Source organism: Anser anser, assembly GCF_964211835.1.
Source record: "Anser anser genome assembly, chromosome: 5".
Taxonomy (NCBI): Eukaryota; Metazoa; Chordata; class Aves; order Anseriformes; family Anatidae; genus Anser; species Anser anser.
Window position 1 is genome coordinate 11,908,000 of NC_139725.1, and position 18,424 is coordinate 11,926,423.

At 38.4% G+C, this 18,424-nt stretch overlaps 1 protein-coding gene across 2 annotated transcripts in view; it reads right to left on the reverse strand.

Moving 5' to 3' along the window:
• Nucleotides 1-16,334: 16,334 nt before the first annotated feature.
• Nucleotides 16,335-18,424, reverse strand: part of PRMT3 (protein arginine methyltransferase 3) — a 96,374-nt gene continuing 94,284 nt past the window's right edge. For both annotated transcript variants that reach the window (XM_083840303.1, XM_083840304.1), the window contains exon 15: nucleotides 16,335-17,026. In XM_083840303.1, coding sequence (XP_083696429.1) covers nucleotides 16,917-17,026 — 110 coding nt within the window. In that variant the 3' untranslated portion in view covers nucleotides 16,335-16,916. The remainder of the gene's footprint in view (nucleotides 17,027-18,424) is intronic.

The window sequence follows — 18,424 nt, forward strand, 5'->3', positions numbered from 1 at the left end:
TCACTTTTGACTGTTGAGTAAAACACAATAGGAATGAAAAATAGTATCATGCACCTCCGTGAGGCTATCTCACAACACTATGCAGTCCCATTTTAAGAAAAAGACATCAAATATACTAATAAAACTGCTTCAGTATTCCACATGGCACATCATGATCATCATTTGGATCATTTGAATTTCTGACTGGGAAAAAAAAATCCTTAAACTTTTTCTGTGCTCTCTCATAGGAGCTGCTTGGTTGAGTGCTTCTCACTGACTTTTCCCTCATTTCATTGTGAAAGGGGAAATCCCCCAATTCACAGCAAATTGGATCATGGTGATTGTTATACAGAGATAATGACTGAACTGCGATCCCTCTGTCAGCATGAAATACAAAATCCTACACTTCCTCCTATAGTGTGCCAAATGAAGAAACCCATCTGTTCGCAGCGTTGATCAGTCAACACAACGTTGGGATGTAAATCTCAGTCAGTGAGTAGTTTGGAGGAGCAGTTCACAGGAGCAGTAAACTGTCAGGGTCATAGGTTGAATGTAGTTTTCCTTCATTTTGAAGAGTACATGTTAGGGACAGGTTTTCAGCTAGTTACCGTCACCAGGACACATCCATTAGGCAGTCCTGAAACCAACCAGTCCCACCACTGTACTCAGAGCAGCTCTGCGGGAATGTATCGGTGGAAACGCTTCACCTAATCACATCCTGCTTAGTAGGCTCTCAGTCTAAGTCCAGACAGAGCCCCTTTAGTAGAGTCTAAGCCTTGGGTGAGAAAGAGTAGGGTATGCCAACACTGTGGCAGCTGGGAACTACCCCGTGGTTGAGGAATGGAAGATAGGGATATATTACATAGCCACTTTTCAGCTTCATTACACTGTCAGATGGCTCAAAGGGGCTGGCATCACAGCAGAGGATCTGGCTTATAGCTTGTACACATGCGGCTGTTTTTCAACGGCTTCTCGGCTGTTAGTCAAAGCTACGTAATCCCATCATGCCTGCACTTCACTAAAAGCAGACCTATGTTCTATAACCATGCTGTTTTTCTGGTCATGCTGAACCAGCCTTGAATTGCAGCATACTTTCAATTTTAATTCTTAACAGACAACAACAACATTGGCAACAAAAAATTAAGTTTCAATTTACTCTCTAAGACAACCTGTGCATTCAATGTAGAGTATTGAATTTAAAACAAAGACATTTAATTGCTTTAAAATAGCTAGAAAAATACAAGTAAGCTTCTACCAGTCTACATGTAGAAAACAGGTTTAAGTATTCTCTTGGGCATGCATCTCAGAGTAATTAGGATGACAGTACTTTCCTAAGGTGTGAGATTCGTTGTTTAAATGATCACTTTGCTAATTCCTATGGTTATCTTCTGGAATTGTGGACAGCTTCAACACTGAGCTCCAAGTATACCTAATGCCTCAGTCATATCAAAATTTCAAGGTGATCCACTATCTAGAAGGATGGAAATTGAAGTCAGACTTCAGTGTCAAGACTATTTTCTTATTATGCTTCCAAGCTCACTCCTACATTTGTCAGTAAGACGTGAAAAAAGATCACCAGAGCTATTTCAGTAGCCAGTTTCTCTCACATACCCTTTTCATTTACTTTCACTTTACCCTCTCCAAATAAAGGCACATATATCTAGGACACTCAGAGCATGTTTTTACATCGTATCACAAAGAACTTAACAAAATATAGCTAAATACCACAATTTCTCTTCTTCACCTCAAGAAGCAGATAAAACAGGCCTAGTACAGGCAGCCCATGGATGAGACTGGAGAAGGGAAGAACCTACTAAGGGCAATGTGAATCTGAAGTTCAGCTCTGCCAGAAGCCTCAAACTGACTGAATGTAGTATCACTTGGGTACCAAGTAAGTTTCAAATGCCCTCTTGTGTGAATTCTCAGTACAGAGGCAAACAGTCTTGGGGGTGGGGGGGGGGGTGGGGAAAGAGAGAAAGAAAAAAAGAAAAAAAGAAACAAATATTTATGTAAATGATATTTAAAGGTATTACTCTTCTTACAGTTTGTAGGCAAATGCAGGAGTACCAAGTATTGTTATGCTGGCAGCCCAGATAATGTTTCACACGTTTAACAAATTAAGTTTACTCCTTCCCATACATTCCCCAAACCCCCTTCTGTCCATCCCTAACTGAAAGAAAAATTGGTATAAAAACTGTTTATTAATCAGTCTTTATTACATAACCTTAAAATCTCCAGATACATAACACTGCGACACAACTATGTCTCAAGGCCACTGTGCAATGGTTAACCCACACTGTGCTTTCTGAACTGTATCGCACTGCAAGAAAACCTTCCTCAAAACTTCAGCGTTTTTGTCACGTTGGCATTAAACGTTTCCCTTCCAATCTGTCCCTTCATTTATTTCTTGTCCTTTGCACAGAACATCAGCTGATGTGGCTTTATTGGCACTCTCCCTTCACTGTAGCATTTTACACTGACATCGGAGATTAACACCAGGTCCAAAAATAACTGGACATTATTAGAAAACAATCAGAATCAACACAATCTGATTACTCAGAGTTGCAGGAAAAAAAAAAAAAAGGTATTCCACCAGCCAATTCTGTACAGATCCCAAGATCAGGCTATAAGTCATCTTGAGTGCAAAATGCAAGACAAAAAAACTTCAAGTTCGTCCCAAGTAACAGTAGCCCAGATCAACCTGTTTCATGCAGTTTCCATCAAGTCATCAATATTCTAGAGCTTTAAGGCAGAGTTAAACATAGAAATGTACTAGAAATTAATGGAGAAATTGTCATATTGGAAGTTAGACCTTAGCAGTCAAAGAGTAGCTTTCCATCTGCCCCTGCTTGCGGTCCTTAATTGCCAAGCTTGTCAAGTGGCATTAGGGCAAAAGAAACAGATTCAAACAAGAACTAGCACCACAACAACCAGTGCTTCCATATGTTGAGGTCTCAGATTTTTGTCTGGCTGAAACTGGAAGCTTGGTCCTAGATAGAAAGGGTCAGAGAGATCCTGACAAGCCCAACTCCACCAGCTTTGGCAAAGCTACTTTTTTGTATGTTATTTTTTGTAGTTTGCAGTCCTTTTCTGCAATGCCAGGCTTACCAGCTCAGGCATAACTGGTGGAACATGGTCACGGACTTTTGACCACTGTGAAAGAGGCACTGTTATGTACTTGATATTTTCCACATTAGAACACGGATAGCATTGTGTACTGGGCCTATGGCATCCGCAGTAAGGTTGCCAACATGAATCTGTATGAGATACAGGAGTTCACTTTTGTTTCTTCTTGCCTTGTAAGCACATTTGCTAAATCTTAGCATCTCCAGATATCCTTACTGCAGAATTGTATTTTTTTTGGATGACAGGTTTCAATTATAGTGGTTCATTGAGCGATACTACGAATAATTTTCTTTTTTTCCTCCTCTCCTGGCTCTCCATTTTTTGCTTAAGATCATTTGCTCTGCTGCTTTTATTCTAACCTCTCTATCCTCTTCAAGTTGATCAAAAAATCAGAGAATAACCTACAATTCACATACCTGCATCTCCTGCACTGTGGCAATAATCTCTCTTACACTCACAAACACATTCCAGCCCCCATTCCCCTTAATTGCAACAGGGCAAACTGATAGAAACTATGCATTTAGTCATACCATATACATGGAAGAGACTTGCTGACAGTGGAGATATTTGCTTTTTCTGTCAGGGAGTGCTGGTTCTGGCACCTCAGCCTAGGTGGGGGATTTGGCCAGGTGAGGAGATAGAAGTGGGCTGAGTCTTCTGCGCTGTTACCATTCCCATCACTGAATAGGAAATGGCTACAGGGGCGCCCAAACTAGGGTATGGCGAGCTGTTTGGTCAACGACCAGAGATGGTTTATGCCTGCACAAATGTATGCAATATATCCACCCAGACAAACCAATTACTTCACTGTCAGTATTCTCATCTCTCCTATGTCAGAGGAAATTTTTCAGGACAGTAGTCGTTACTTTATAGGAGTTGTAACAAAACAGACCTCTGATCTAGAGGAAGGCTCCTGCCTCTTTCTACCCAATTTGCTCATCCTCAAGTAACACATCATTACTCAATTTCAAGCAGTAACATTTAGATAGACAAATGAAATTGATTTTGATGTCTGGAGACTAACCTGGAGAATTTCACAGAACTTGACCAGACGTTCCCTCCTCCAGCTTCCCACTGGGATTGACAATTATTAGTGGACTCATTTCAGACAAAGAAAACAAGTTTGCTTGGTCTGTAGCAGACGGAGGCAAATTACAGATATCACACAGCCCTGATGCTGAGGAAAAACAAAGAACCTGAGAGCAAGTGAAGGAGCATAGAAGCACACACTTGAATGCAATTTTGACTGAGACAGAAACATAGCTTGGGAGCATGTATCAGACACAGAAAACAAAAAACACAAAGCAGCCTACAGGCTAGAAATGAATGTGCAATCCAAGAAGTAGAAAAAGATGTGTGAGACAGCACTGTGTTTTCTTCAGAGATGTTCTGCAAACTACCAACAGCTCAAATTGGCTAACGGAGTCATCAGTGTTCAAACAGGGCACCCTGAACCTCCTCATCTCATTTTTAACCTAGCAAGGTCATCGAGAACTGCTGCAAACCCCAGACCTTGCACGAGAGGCAAGCAGACCTGACATATGGCAACAAAGAGATATATGCACAATCTGTGTTTACTTTTGTTGTGATTACCACCAAACCTTGAGCTTAGAGAGCTTGCATGTGAAGCCAATACTATTAACACCTATGGCAAGTTTTTACACCCCTTTTAAATCTCACACAACTAGAGGAAAGCAAGCAAGTGCAAACTCCCGTCCAGACAGTGCACTACAACGATTATGTGTCATCTGTACAATCTACAGCTGGCCTTTCATCATATTCATCCTTAACTCCCTGTAGAAATCCTCCAGCTGATGGCTCATACTTACTCTTCTGTTTCCATGCTACTGATCATGAAAAATAGCTTCTCCCTGTACACCGCAAGAGGTTGGTAGGGAGTGAAAAGAAAAAAAAATCTACTTGTACAGGCATCTGTGAAGTACAGGAAAATGTAATAGGATCTGGTGACATTTTGTTAAACCACATTGAGTTCTAAGTTGAGATAATTGCTGTATCAAGTTCCAGGAAGATGTTTTATTGCCTCCTACCATCTATGCTCTTGTTACGAGCTAGGCTTATGCATCCCTTTCCTTAATGCGTCTTCAGTTCTACAGAGAATGTAAATTGCATTTGACTAACGCCATCTGGATTTTCATCCAGGGAAAGGAGGAAAAAGCAGGTAGAGGTGAGACACTCTGGAAGGAGACTGTCTGTCGAAGATATTTTATGCGCAAATGCACACAATATATCTACATAATCCCCCACCCTCACTCCTCCTCCACGCCCAGCCATCTTTTCATCACCCTGCACAACTCCAACACTCAAGAACTGGCTTTACTTATCACTTCCTGTTGGCCGATTAATATGTTTTTGTGGCCTTTTCCATTTCCCATTTCATGATATTCTTATGACCAAATATCTTTTTACCATCTTAGAGTTCAAATATATGGATGAGGAGCAATGTGCAAACATAGGAATAAATTCTGACCATTGCTTTATTACATAACTGTCCATCAGCAATCCTGATTTTATACCTCTGGACTAAGCTTTTGCACAAGCCACATACGACAGCTTGCCCCCATCTCACACAGAAACCCAAGTGCTAGACTGTGCAATTGCCTGTTCCAGTCAATCTTGCCATACTTCCACTCTACAGATGTTTTCAAATATTTCTGCAGTGCACTAGACACTTAAAATTCACATCAGGTACTGTCTCTTGGTCTGAGCTCAATGCTCAAATCACAACTAAAGTTCAAGCACTGAAATTGATATGTCCCTAAAAATTCAGCTAAATTATTATAACATTCTCACACATTTCTTCATCATAGTCACAGAGCAGAGGGATCTAACATAGAACATTTCCAAAGTGAATTTTATGTGCTGAGAAGTTCCTGAAGAGCTTGAAATTCTGCTGTAATATTATGTAATTAATCCTAAAAGGGAAGATGCTTAGATCCAGAGGTAGGATTTGAATCAGCTCCCCTTTTTCTTTTAAGGGAACAATTACCCTTAAGTCCAATCTCAGTTCCTTCATTTTCTTAGAACAAAGCATTTATTTGAAGACTTAGCCTTGGCAGTAACAAATTAAACAGCACCCTGTATGGACTGGAAGGTTCTTTGCTTCCCACCATCGCTGAGGCTTAGTTTCAGATCCCAGCCGCATTGCAGCAGCAGGGTGCCTGCCCGCTACCTCATCATTCTGCCCTGCCGTCCTGAAAATCCAGTAAACTGAGCTGGATTCCTAATTCAAAATTCAGCAACCAAGAAAGGGGAACAAGATAACATTCGCTCCAGCATGTTTCCCAACAGATTGGTTAAGTATTGCCTAATGCAGAATAAATGCCCAACCAACGAATCCATGTGATTACAGACCACCCCTTCTTATCCTCCAGATAATGAAAGCTACACACACCAAATAGAGAGAATACAGATGGAGGAGATAATTTGAAAATACATAGCTGTCCTCTTCCAAAAGATCCATAAACTCCAATGCTATCAAAATACACCTGGCAATAACTGAATCTGCTGAAAAACAGATGAAATCTTGTTTTTAGTAAGCCATTGCTGGTCACAGTACGGTAATACATTAGTTGGGCATATTGACTAATGAATATGACTTCCATCTTGTTTGCAGTGCTATATAAGCAGATGTACAAACACGACAAGCTATTCAAAACATTCAAGCACAGAGAGGTCCCAGAGGAGCCATGGTAAAACTCAGAAAAAACAGCTATGTTCTGGCAGGCATATGAACGAGTAATATTTCACCAAAACCCCTTTGAACTCCCCCATAAGTTTATTGCCTTAACCTATCACCTTTAAGCAGCCTTTTCCCAACTCTGTAGACTATCAAGACAATTTCTTGCTAGGAATAAATTTAGGTTCTCAGAGAAACACTAAGACGGTCATAACAGCTCAGCCATTGCTTGCTTATTCCACTGACTGAAGTAAGGGTTTCGAACAGCACATACAAAAGCTGACTGCAAGATGGTCTTAGTGTTGATTTTACTAAGGCTTCTCTGTTGACAGCTCTCTCTCTTCAGCAATGTCTCAATTGCTTCAGGTGTAATTAACTGTCATAAGGCTGACTAAATCAGGCACGAAACATCTGATTTAAAAAATACTTGTGTATGAAAAACAAAATACCATCAAGGAATGGCCTGAACCACCTTAACTTCATAATATATTCCTGAGCCAGGCATTGCATGCAGTTTTTAACTTAAGGAGTTGACTGAAATCATGGAGTAAAATGCACTCTAAAACCCATGAAAAATTCAGACTTCAATACAGCCACTAAATCACCTGTCGTCCTGCCTGTTTTTTTTTTTGTTGTTGTTTGTTTTTTAAATATAGGAAGATAAGAAAAAGTATGACATCTTTTAAGTAGTAAAACACAGACCAGGTTGCTATGAAGAAATATTCAGAAAGTCTCTTTTAGTGAAAATAATCTTAAACTATTGGTCTATTAAAAAAAAAAAAAAGGCTTCCCTTGCTAACATACGTACAGGAATTAAAATCTCTATTTTACCCCAGAAATTTCATTTGATGTCTCACCATATTCTCTCTGCCTCTCTCAAGATGTTGGCAGCTTCCTAACAACAGCAACCTATTGTCACCCCTGCAGGAATATCAGAGAAGTGTCCAAAAATGCTGAAAATTCATGACCTTGATTCTCAAAAAAGACTAATGGTTGTCTTTCACTTAAGACGCTACCAAGGAGCTCTCATTTAGGATTTTCATCAGAAAGACAAACTCTTGGGGGGAGAAAAAAGTTTCAACAGAGCAATAAGAAAAGAAAATCACTAGGCATTTCAGAAATTTTAGATCACAGTTGAAGGGTTTGCTAGTTAAAGAGCTTGACATTTTTTCCTCAACATTCTTTCCTTTTGACAGCATTAACCTTCCCTGGCACATGCATATTTACATGAAACCATTCACCTTCCATTTTCTTCAGATGGTAGCGTTCCCTGCTGCTCTTTGCTGCCACTCCCAAGAGATGTTGGTCTGTTCTAGGTGGCAGAAGAAAAAAAAGAGGGGGGCAACTTATCCCCAACTAGGTTGCACAGCCTAATGCCATTGTCATCTGGTGCCACGAAGATGGTCAAAATTGCTTTCAAATCAATTACCAGAGCACTATCTCTCTCTCTGGGGACACTGCATGGTATCTATTGTTGTTTAAGTTACAAATATGTTAGAATGATAGTAGATAAAATAGCTGTGAATGCTATAAACACACAGAGCTTCCAAAATTAACAGCAATGCACCCATTAACATGAGTGTTTCCTACTGCCTTCTGTTCTCAGTGTAAGACTTCATATTAATTTACAACCAGACAAGCGTAGTGCCACTGTAACATGTGAGTTACAGAGAAGTCCTCCTCCTCTCATCCAATTTTCCAGCTGAGTAGACGTGGTTTCACCAATGTCCAGTGCTGTGACAGAAGTCAATATTATTAGGAAATTCCTCCTCTGCAGTGCTCTTCTCTTTGCATAACCCATCAGAAGGTTTAATCAAAGTTCAATTCTACTTACTGAATCCTACTTGTATTGCAGGCTTAATTACCTGAGCCGTCATTATCCAAATGGGAGCAACACTGCTTCAAGGTAGCTCTTTATGGTACGTGACACCCAGGGCCTGTAGTTTCAGCGTGCCCTCCTACCAGCTGACCTTTCTTTCTCTCCTGCCAACCTATAACTCCTCCTTTCATCCAGACAGGCCGCAACACTCAGGGAAATACAAGGCAATAGAAGTTAGTTCACAGTAAAACTGACTTTGTAATGAAAACTACCGCAAACAGCAGTAGTGAAGAGTGATAGTACTAAAGAGAGGGAGCAGATTTGTATTAATTCATTTAATTTTTAATTTTAATTTAAATTTTTTAATTTTTAATTAATTCATTTGGACAGTATTAAATGAAGTTTCCCTATTTTAGGGATTCATTTATTTTGTTGGTTTCACATATTAGTAGGTCATGGAATATTTTATATGGTGTGAAAACCACCTGCTAAAGTGCATACAGTTTTAAGCCCAGAGTGATGATACAAAGAGGAGCCTACATAGCACAAACTGCATTCTCCTAACGGTGCGTTATACCTGAAGTGTGTTTTCACCACTGGAAATTTCCCAACCGCAGATGACCTTCAGAGTATTTTAATGGCCCATTTCACTGTTCCTTTTTATTCGTTGTGTGTTACTATAGTGTAAAGGTGTGATCTCTCCCATATAATGTGAGCCCCTTTGGAGAAATCTGTCCCTCATTTCCTGCATGTTGTAACCCATATCAAGATGCAAGAACAGTAAGAAAAATGAAAACAGGCATCCCCAGTTCTGCCTAGCTTCCTTTCGAAAAGAAAAAAAAAAAAAAGAAAATCACAAATGAGAAAAGCCTCTCAACCACCATGTAAAACAGGATTTTTTAGCATCTGCCAATTGAATCCAAGGAGAATTATTTTGTTTGGGTTGTTGGTATTGCTTGTGAAAAGATAACTTTAGTTTGTTTGTTTTCCATGGGACATATTTTTTATCACTCTTTTTCCACTGCTGTTTTGAGTAGTACCCAAGTGGAAAATAGAATTAACATGTTGAGTAAGCTTTATTCCTCTTTAATTTGTTATTGCTGTCATTAAGAGTCTTTTATTTTTGTTTGGCTAATTGTTACATAAACAGTGATAGAAACGTTATAAAACTCTAAGTTGATTGTTACGTGGGACAATTTTTTCATTGGGTGAGTCGTCTTCATTTATTGTGGTGGAGTCCAGAGAGTACTAGAAGCTAGAGGCATTAGTAAGTCAAGGAAACAGAGTAACGCTTGCCATTCAGAAAGGGATATAAGTCAAGTTTGTTTCTGTCTCAATATATGAGCAGTAGCAAAGCAAATAAAAATTCTGAACCAGTTGGTACACATCAAGGAACAGACTACTACTTACTGATTTGCATATGGAGAAAGCACAGTCTTCTGAAATATTCCATTAACGAAACGTAATCTCCATACAAACAGTACGTGCATGCTCCTCACCTCTTCTGTCTTCACTGGTAAACAATGCCATTAAAAAGCACTGCTTTTAACAGTCAAGTTAATAACCTTCCTATGAATTTTACACAATGTCAAATAATACATCAAATAGTAAATATTTGGACTCTTATTGAACCTGGAAACTGAACCACATTCAGATTGCTTTCCAGTCCAACTACTTAAACCTAACTCAAACTGACTGCTTTTTAAACCTTTTAAACCACATAAGCTCTTTTGCAAATTTTTCTGCCATGGTCATAACATTAAGTGTTAGCTATTCCCTACATTTTCCCTTGTCTTCTCATGTAACACAATATTTGTCTTAGAACCAAATGTCAGGTTTTCACTACTGTTAGCACCTGTTAATGCCTGTATAAACAGGGTAGAACAAAATCATTTTGACATCTCTTTCAAAGTGGGTATATCAGATGTGCACAGGATTTCAATGTACTTTTGGTTGCTTTTGAAAACCCTTAAGTCCCACTCTCACGCAATCAATCAACCTTGCAGAAGCAGGAACAAATTTCATACAGAATCTGGTATCTAAAAATCAAATTGTCACCACTTTAGTCTTCAAACAAGCCTTTAATTCCAACTCTTCGTCTTCTACTTCCCTTCCAGTATAGCTGTGGGCTCTTTCTATTTTTTTTAGAAAGTTAGTCATAGCTAGGTTGTGACATCCCACTACACTTGAAACATACGCCATTCCGGATTTTTTTCTTTATATAATTTCAACCAGGGAGAGAAAACGTTCAGTCATTACTAAAGGGAACTTCGGGCACTACTAAATCGATGGCAGAGAAAATTCCTTGGAAGAAAAGTTAAAAACTAGCAGCCTAACTTCTTTAGTTAGCAGATATCTCCCTAATCAGCTTTCTGAGTCCTCTGTAGAGCTTTATCTATTTGAAGTTGAGGGTTTGCTTTTATCTGGATCACAGAAGCTGGATCTATCTCATTACGGCACATCCCATAGAACACAATTTAGAAGATCAAACTAAGGTGCACATGGAAAAATCCTATTAGCAACCCCAGCATGACGTGCACACAAGAGACGTTCAGTAATGAAAGACCAGGAGCTTCCAAGTTTGTCTTTCTTGCTCACCTGCTCTCTGATGGGTAGAAACATGAAGGGAGTTTTATAGCTTAGCTAAATAAACATTTAAAAGCACTGCAGAAAGCAGGAAAGATTAAATCAACATCGGATCACAAAAAGGGGGAAAAATGTAGCTTGATATCTACATAAGAAACGAAATCGCGAGCATCTATACTCTTTTCAGATGGAGTTATTTATATGCAAGTAAATAAACAAAGACTTCAGGACAGAAATGTGCAAGCAGGACAATGGAACCCAACCTTCATTTTTATCTGAATATTAGAAGAACTTTGAAGATTCACCAGGCAATTTAACACCTGTGACCTTGGGCTAAGCATAATGTAAACTACATAAGCATGAAAAAAGATTGATACTTGAGTCTTTTTATTGGGAAAAAGGTTAGCTGTTGGATTAGTTTTTTTTTAAAAAACTTATGCACTTTCAAGGTTCTTTAGGACTCCTGGACTTCAATACACAAGCATGACAAAACCATACTTTCCTAACAAAATAAAAATTAAATCTGTTATTTATAGCCAAACAAGCATTTTTTCCAAATGATTTCCCATTCATTAGAGCAAGCATAGAAATAATTATGGGTTAAAGACATTTCAATAGGGTAACTTTTTCTTCAATGTCTGTGTCTATCAATTTGCTAGCTGAAACAGCCTACAGCATTTTTTGAGTTATTAACTTGCAAACTAATCATTAAATATCAGTAATGATTAATTTTTCAGGCATCTTGCTTAAAATACCAAGCTACTCTCCTGGGATGTTAAAACTCATCTGTTACTTATAACAACGGACAAAAACGCTCACCAGTTGCAGACATTGCATGTTGAGCAGCTAAGGATTTTGTCTGGGAAATTACCCTGACCTTCTTTACTACTGACAATGTTTTGCCCGTTTTTTTTTTTTTTTTTTTAAACACAAGTACATGAAGAAAACCTACAGCCAAATCAGAATATCTTTTTAACTTTGAGAAAAAAAATCATATATAAACTACATGGTTTAGTTTGAAATATAAAATATGTACTACTTCACATATTCTTAATATCTCTAAAAAGAGCAGATGGATAAACGTACAAGAGCTTTCCACCTCTTCTAAGAGCATTCGAGATATATTTTAAAACGTGTTTAAAATGCCCAGCCTGCCAGGCCTGCCTTTTCATTTACAACAAAGAAGTTGTCATTCACTTTTTGATTCTGTAGAGAAATATCAAGTTCGGACCGAAGTTAGAAATGCTTATCAACATCTCTTTATTTATTTTTTATTTTTTACCAAATGTTGCCAAGATTTTTATTTAAAGAAAATACTTGAACACTAAAGCACTACTATAACTATTCAAGTTCAATAGTAACTGCAGGAAAACATGAAGTGACTAAGATTGACCCGTATTAATCAGAAAATACTTATTTGTTGACCCAATAAAAAGATCTACAGCAATCACATAGCTGATGGGTTATGACCTGAAACACCTAGATTTATATCCTACTTGTTTACAACAGCAACAGAATTCCACTGCAATTCTCCAGATTTATACGTTTTTTCCTCATCTTCTGTCTCTTCTCAGTGTTAGGGGATCTAAAGATAAACGCACATTGTCATCTAGTCAACGTGTACCAAGCATTCATAACACACAAATGCTGCTCTCCTGATTTGAGCTCCACATTTGACATTATGCTTAACACAGCTTAAGCAAGTACGATAATACTGTTTCATATTACTTCATGCATCTGACCACTGACCTGGAATTGTGGATATCTGTATTATTTTCTTGATATCACCCTACAGGTGCATCACAAGCTGAATCAGTTGTGTGTTTTAGCATGCTTTAACAGTTCTCCATTAGCAATCAGAACTAATTCATAAGTTCTAAAGGCCCCACCGACCCTATGTCCACAGCTGACTTGCATTTGCATCTTGTTCCTGCTAGGCGTGCAAATCAAGCAGTCTGCGTAGTGCCAGTTGCTGAATCAAAGCATACATTTGTATGCATTTTTTTTTTTTTTTTGCATCTCTTAGGAATAAACTGCATGTTCAACCATTCAGAACGAAAGAAGGAGAAGGGAAGCCGTCCAGCAACAGCCTTATGCCAGAGCCTTCAGCCATGAGGAAGCTTGTCAGAATAAGTACACAGTAGAAGAAAAATTCAAACACTACCACCCCTAACCCCACCCCCCCCCCCCAAAAAAAATCCAGAATCAGAAAAGGAAAAAAAAAATCAAGAGGCCACGGACAGAACAGACTTGCTCTGAAATGAAGCTAACAGCAAAAATCTCTACTTAACACATCAGACAACAAACACAAGAGAAAGAATGAATGGTGTAAACAGGACAACAGTCAACCACTGGTGGGGCTTGTTACATGCATGAAAAATTTCATCTGTACTTATCAGTACACCAAAAGGAAGGGGAGGAGAAGTTGCCACAGTGTTTTTTTCCTGTTCAGTTACAAATTGTTTGCACCTTTGACCACATGCCTCGGGATAAAGGATCACATTTTGCATGAAGTGTTACTATCTCTGAGCAGACACATTCAGGGGTGTTTTACTCCAAACAGTTACTTTCCAGTTTTCTGCCTCTGAATCATTCATTGAAGTCCCTTTAAAAGAGTGTTTACCGATCGTATTTCTTAAAATATTTTCTTCTCAGTATTACAATTAGGAAAGTTAAGTAACAGATTGTGCTGTCAGATGAATCTTGTATTATTTGATTTCTACGTTGAGAAAAGCCTTCCATAATAGATGGGCTATTCCCACAGGTTGCTGCGTGACACTACCTATTGGATCAATTTCCACTCATGTATTTGAAGTTCTTTGAAACAGCAATGCATTTTTCCTAGTAGCATCAATCCATCTTTGAGTTGTGTTACTTAAACGTTACCTTCATTAGCACCTTTGACCTCTCCCTCACACCTTGTCCCAGCTTTGACAAGAAACAAGGTACATGACATGTATCTTTCAGATCTGGATTTATCAAATGTAAATACCCAACAGCACCAAAATTTCTTAACTAATATTACCACTCATCAGTCTTCCATCTCTGCATTCCAAGTGATTCTCAGCCAGCCTTATTTGCTTGTTTGCTATCTGCTACATGCATTGATCGTGCTGGTCCATCAGTCTAACTTCTCTTTGGTGCATCTCCTACTCTCCTTGTTCCTGCAGACATAAGGATGTACCAAATTACCTCATCTTAACTACCTAACATTTTCTCTTCTTTTAAACATTCTTCAACCATTTTTTCATTTTTGCTTACCTGTTAACAAATGCTACGCAAGCTCTGTGTAGGTCTTCTATCTCAACACTTACACAAACACAATATACGTTTCTACAAAATCTACAAAATCTGCAGAATTATTGAAAAGTTAATGTTGGAAGGAACCTCACAACATTGTGTAGCTCAATGCCAGCATCTCAAAATAATCAGTCACAGTCAAAGCACCCGAAACTCCCACAGTAAACTACATACCAGACAAGCAAATTCAGATGCAGATACTTTCAACTTCTGGTTGGCATAGTGCTGAGAACACCGTTTGAGCATTTTGCTTAGTCTGTCAATATCCTGCATTTCTACAGCGCCTCTCAGAAAAGGACAGAAGTAGCAGATCATCCCCAGCCTGCATATTTATTGTCTAATATTGACAACTACGTCACAAATTACATTAATCAGTCCAATGCTAACTGCTGGCATTTCATCTGTACAGTAAATTTTTATGCACAGCTGAACAGTGTGAGTTTCAGTTAACCAGGCTCAAGCATTTTAACAAAGATAAACAATGAGTTTTTGAAAGGCGTATACATCATTGAGCTAGAAAAATGCTGGCAGGTCACACAGATTTATACATCAGCTATATCACTGTAGAGTATTCATATTTGTCAGATACTCCTGTGAAATAAATCATGTATCTTGGATTTACTTTTATTCAATTTTCTCATTTAATTTTTTACAGTTAAGCCTATCCTGAAAACAAACTTCTGAAAATATCTAGTTTGTCACCTGCGTGCAGTTGCACTTCATAAAATGGAAGGATCTAAAAATCAGTGCAAATGATGCACTCATTACCAGGCGAACACAACAGCCCAGGTGTCAATATGGCTCTAAATCCTTTTGGTGGTCAAGCTCTCATTTACAGTATTCGAATGAGTTAACCAGCGTAAGCGTTCAGCTCCTGAACATCCCTCTTAAGTTGCATGCGTGTGCTGAGCTTTCCAACATCTAGATGTTAATCGGGACATTTATAGGTTTAATGGTAATTCAATACTTTTCACACAGGAGAGAATCCCCACCCTCCCAAGCCTAGAAAATTATTTGGATGTCAATTAGTAAGCTATGTGTTTCCACAGAAAAGGATAAAACAGTGTAAGATGAAATTAAATCCACAAGTCTGTTTTCAATTGAAAATGTTGAAGCTCTGTAGCGATTGTGACTTCCTATTCAAAGACAATTTAACTGTGGGGAAAAAAAAAGAGTGCTGCGCTGCAGGAGAATTTCAGAATTTTGGAATACAAGTTTCCACTTTCCTGCCAAATTGGCATAATCGCTGATGACATTCTACTTATCTTTAGTTACAGGCACAAGAGTTACACAATATAGAATTACCCAAACTTTATAGAGCAGACTCCAAGCGGAAAAAAATGAATTGTTCTCTTCTTGGTCCTTTAAAAAAATCTATTTTTTTAAACAGATGTTTGGAGATCAATAGCAAAACTGTCATTTGTGCTTCTTGAAATGACTTTTGAAGCAACAATTTCAAAATTCCATGAAAATGCATTTGTATTCAATACAAATACGTGTACAATACAAGCACATTAACTGCTTACGGTTACACTTGGTACAAACTCTATTGCAGTTTGGTGTTTAAACATTGTGACACACACATCAGTCCTTGACTGTTCACAGCCACTTTCTGTAACCTGCCAAACAAAATCCACTGTTGCAGCACCTGCCGCTATCTGTTCATAGTATTTTCCGTAACACTGATAAAATACACGCTTCCATCCACCTGTGCTCCAATAGGCTACTATGGAAAAAAAAAAAAACAGCCACAAATAAATGAGCCATCACTGGAGAGATGAAAGAATTTCCAATTAAGTGGAAAAAAAAAGGAAACAGGCAACTGCATTATACAACATACTCGGATCATTTATTTAGATAAATGTAACTGAAACGTGATACAACTTTTTAATTATAGAAGTGTAATAAAAATAAAGACTTTGTTGATGCAATCCTGCAATTGGAATCCGAATTTATTCCCATCGGGATTTTCCAGCTACTGCTGAGCTGCTCTGGCACATCATTTAGCTTTTTTCCTAAAACAAATTGCACAAGGATTTTGCTTACTCGTTAATGGTAAAATTTGCCAGCTGGAGAATAAAACAATATTCAGAGATAATACTCACTGTTCCTCACAGCAAGACTTTAAAGGCATTTTTCTCACCCAGCAGTCTCATCTAACTCAAATCCAGCTTTTCCTTCCTTCCCCCACATCCCGTGAGACACAGCAGAATCTCACTGTGTCACCAGCTGCCATATGCCACTGCAAGAGCATCCAAACAGTACTCTCTCAGTTCCAGGTACGCTTTTCATATTCTCATGCACATACAGAAATCCAAGAGTTTACCATTTTTGGATATTTAGAAACAGTTATCAACTGTTCAATCTAACAGTTATATCTGACGTTTCTCAAAGCTATATGTAGAACTTTCACTGAAGGCTGTAGGTCTGCTTTGTGTCCTTCACCGAAAGGGTTATAAAGAGGGATCGCGGATCTTTTCTGTTTTTGCGAACTGTTATCTTTCCTCTCAGGGCCTCCCCTGCAAGAAAAAAAGAAAGAAATTACTATGCATAATTACTGTGTATTACGTGTATCCTGTGTAACCAGACAGATGCATTACATATGCTTATGTTGTACAAGAAGCTGCTCCCAATTAGAATTAAACAGGTCTACGAAGTTTTCTTGTACATTTTCAAGGCTCTAACCAATGGTCTTGAAAATGAACGTACGTCTAAGTGACTGCAGTTAGACCTGGTGAGTTGCTGAGTTATGTAGATGCTTTCTCAGTTGACCCACCCAAAGAACCAATATGACAATTTTACCTGTGAACGGGGGAAAAAAACTTTGTTTCACTTGTTTGCTTATGAACAAGTGAAATTCAAAGGCTTGGACTGCAGAGAGGCAGAACGGATCTTAAATTTTTATATCTGACAGTGTGTCAGGTTTTTAAGTAACGTCATGTTTATGTCAGAAAGAAATGCACCATTAAGCCAACAGCATTAACATTTTCAAGGAAGGTATCTGCAATGAAACGCTCAAGCAAGAGACTAATTTTGAGGTCAGAGGACTTTGACCTTGTTAGGGTACTCCCAGAATCAAGCTATCTTACTCTGTTTGGTGGCTTTCAATCAGATACTCTAAGGTTTTGTTAAGACTCGAACTTATCTACAAGTTCCATGTCACTGTGAAAGCTCTGGAATTACAAATTCTGTTCTGGCAGTCTAGCTCTGGCCTTACGAGCATTGTACAAGTTGCATTTTTTTTTTTTTTGGTTTTGAGCAAACTATACATTAGCGAATATTCTAACATGTCAAGAAAGAAAACCACTAATATAGATATTGCCTCACACTGTAAGGAAATAGGACCTATATGGGCTTTTTAGTTCTTTTTCAAGTGAGCTTTAACAAGCAGCTCTCTTTATTTCACAATGCTTTTGCAAAGATTGTTGCTTGCAGATATTTAAAAAAATAATTAATAAAATCCCAATGTATTTTCAGTCCTTAACAAGACCTGTAATTTCAATTGTATTTGTAAATATGTAGAAAACCCACCGCTGAGCCATCTTATACCATGACTTGAGAAATACAACAGCTGCATTTAAGCAGACGATTCTACAGAACACCCTACAGCAGGGATGACCCAGGCCTACAGCATCAAGTTCTCTGCTACTCTTCTATTACGCTCCACTCCATCCACCTCCAACCCTCACACCAGCCACAGCCACTGTTACTGCTTTTCTATCCCACTGGATACCAAGTACTTCCCAGCTGTTTCTTAATGTGATTTTAAAACCAACTATTCATGCCCTGTTAAGAGGCTATTTTCAATATTCTTATTGGAAAAAAAAAAATAGCAATTCCAAAAATGGGCCAGTTTTCAATATGTGAGATTTTTAGCTGTCTCCATTTGACGTGTTACTCAGTTGCATACAAACAAA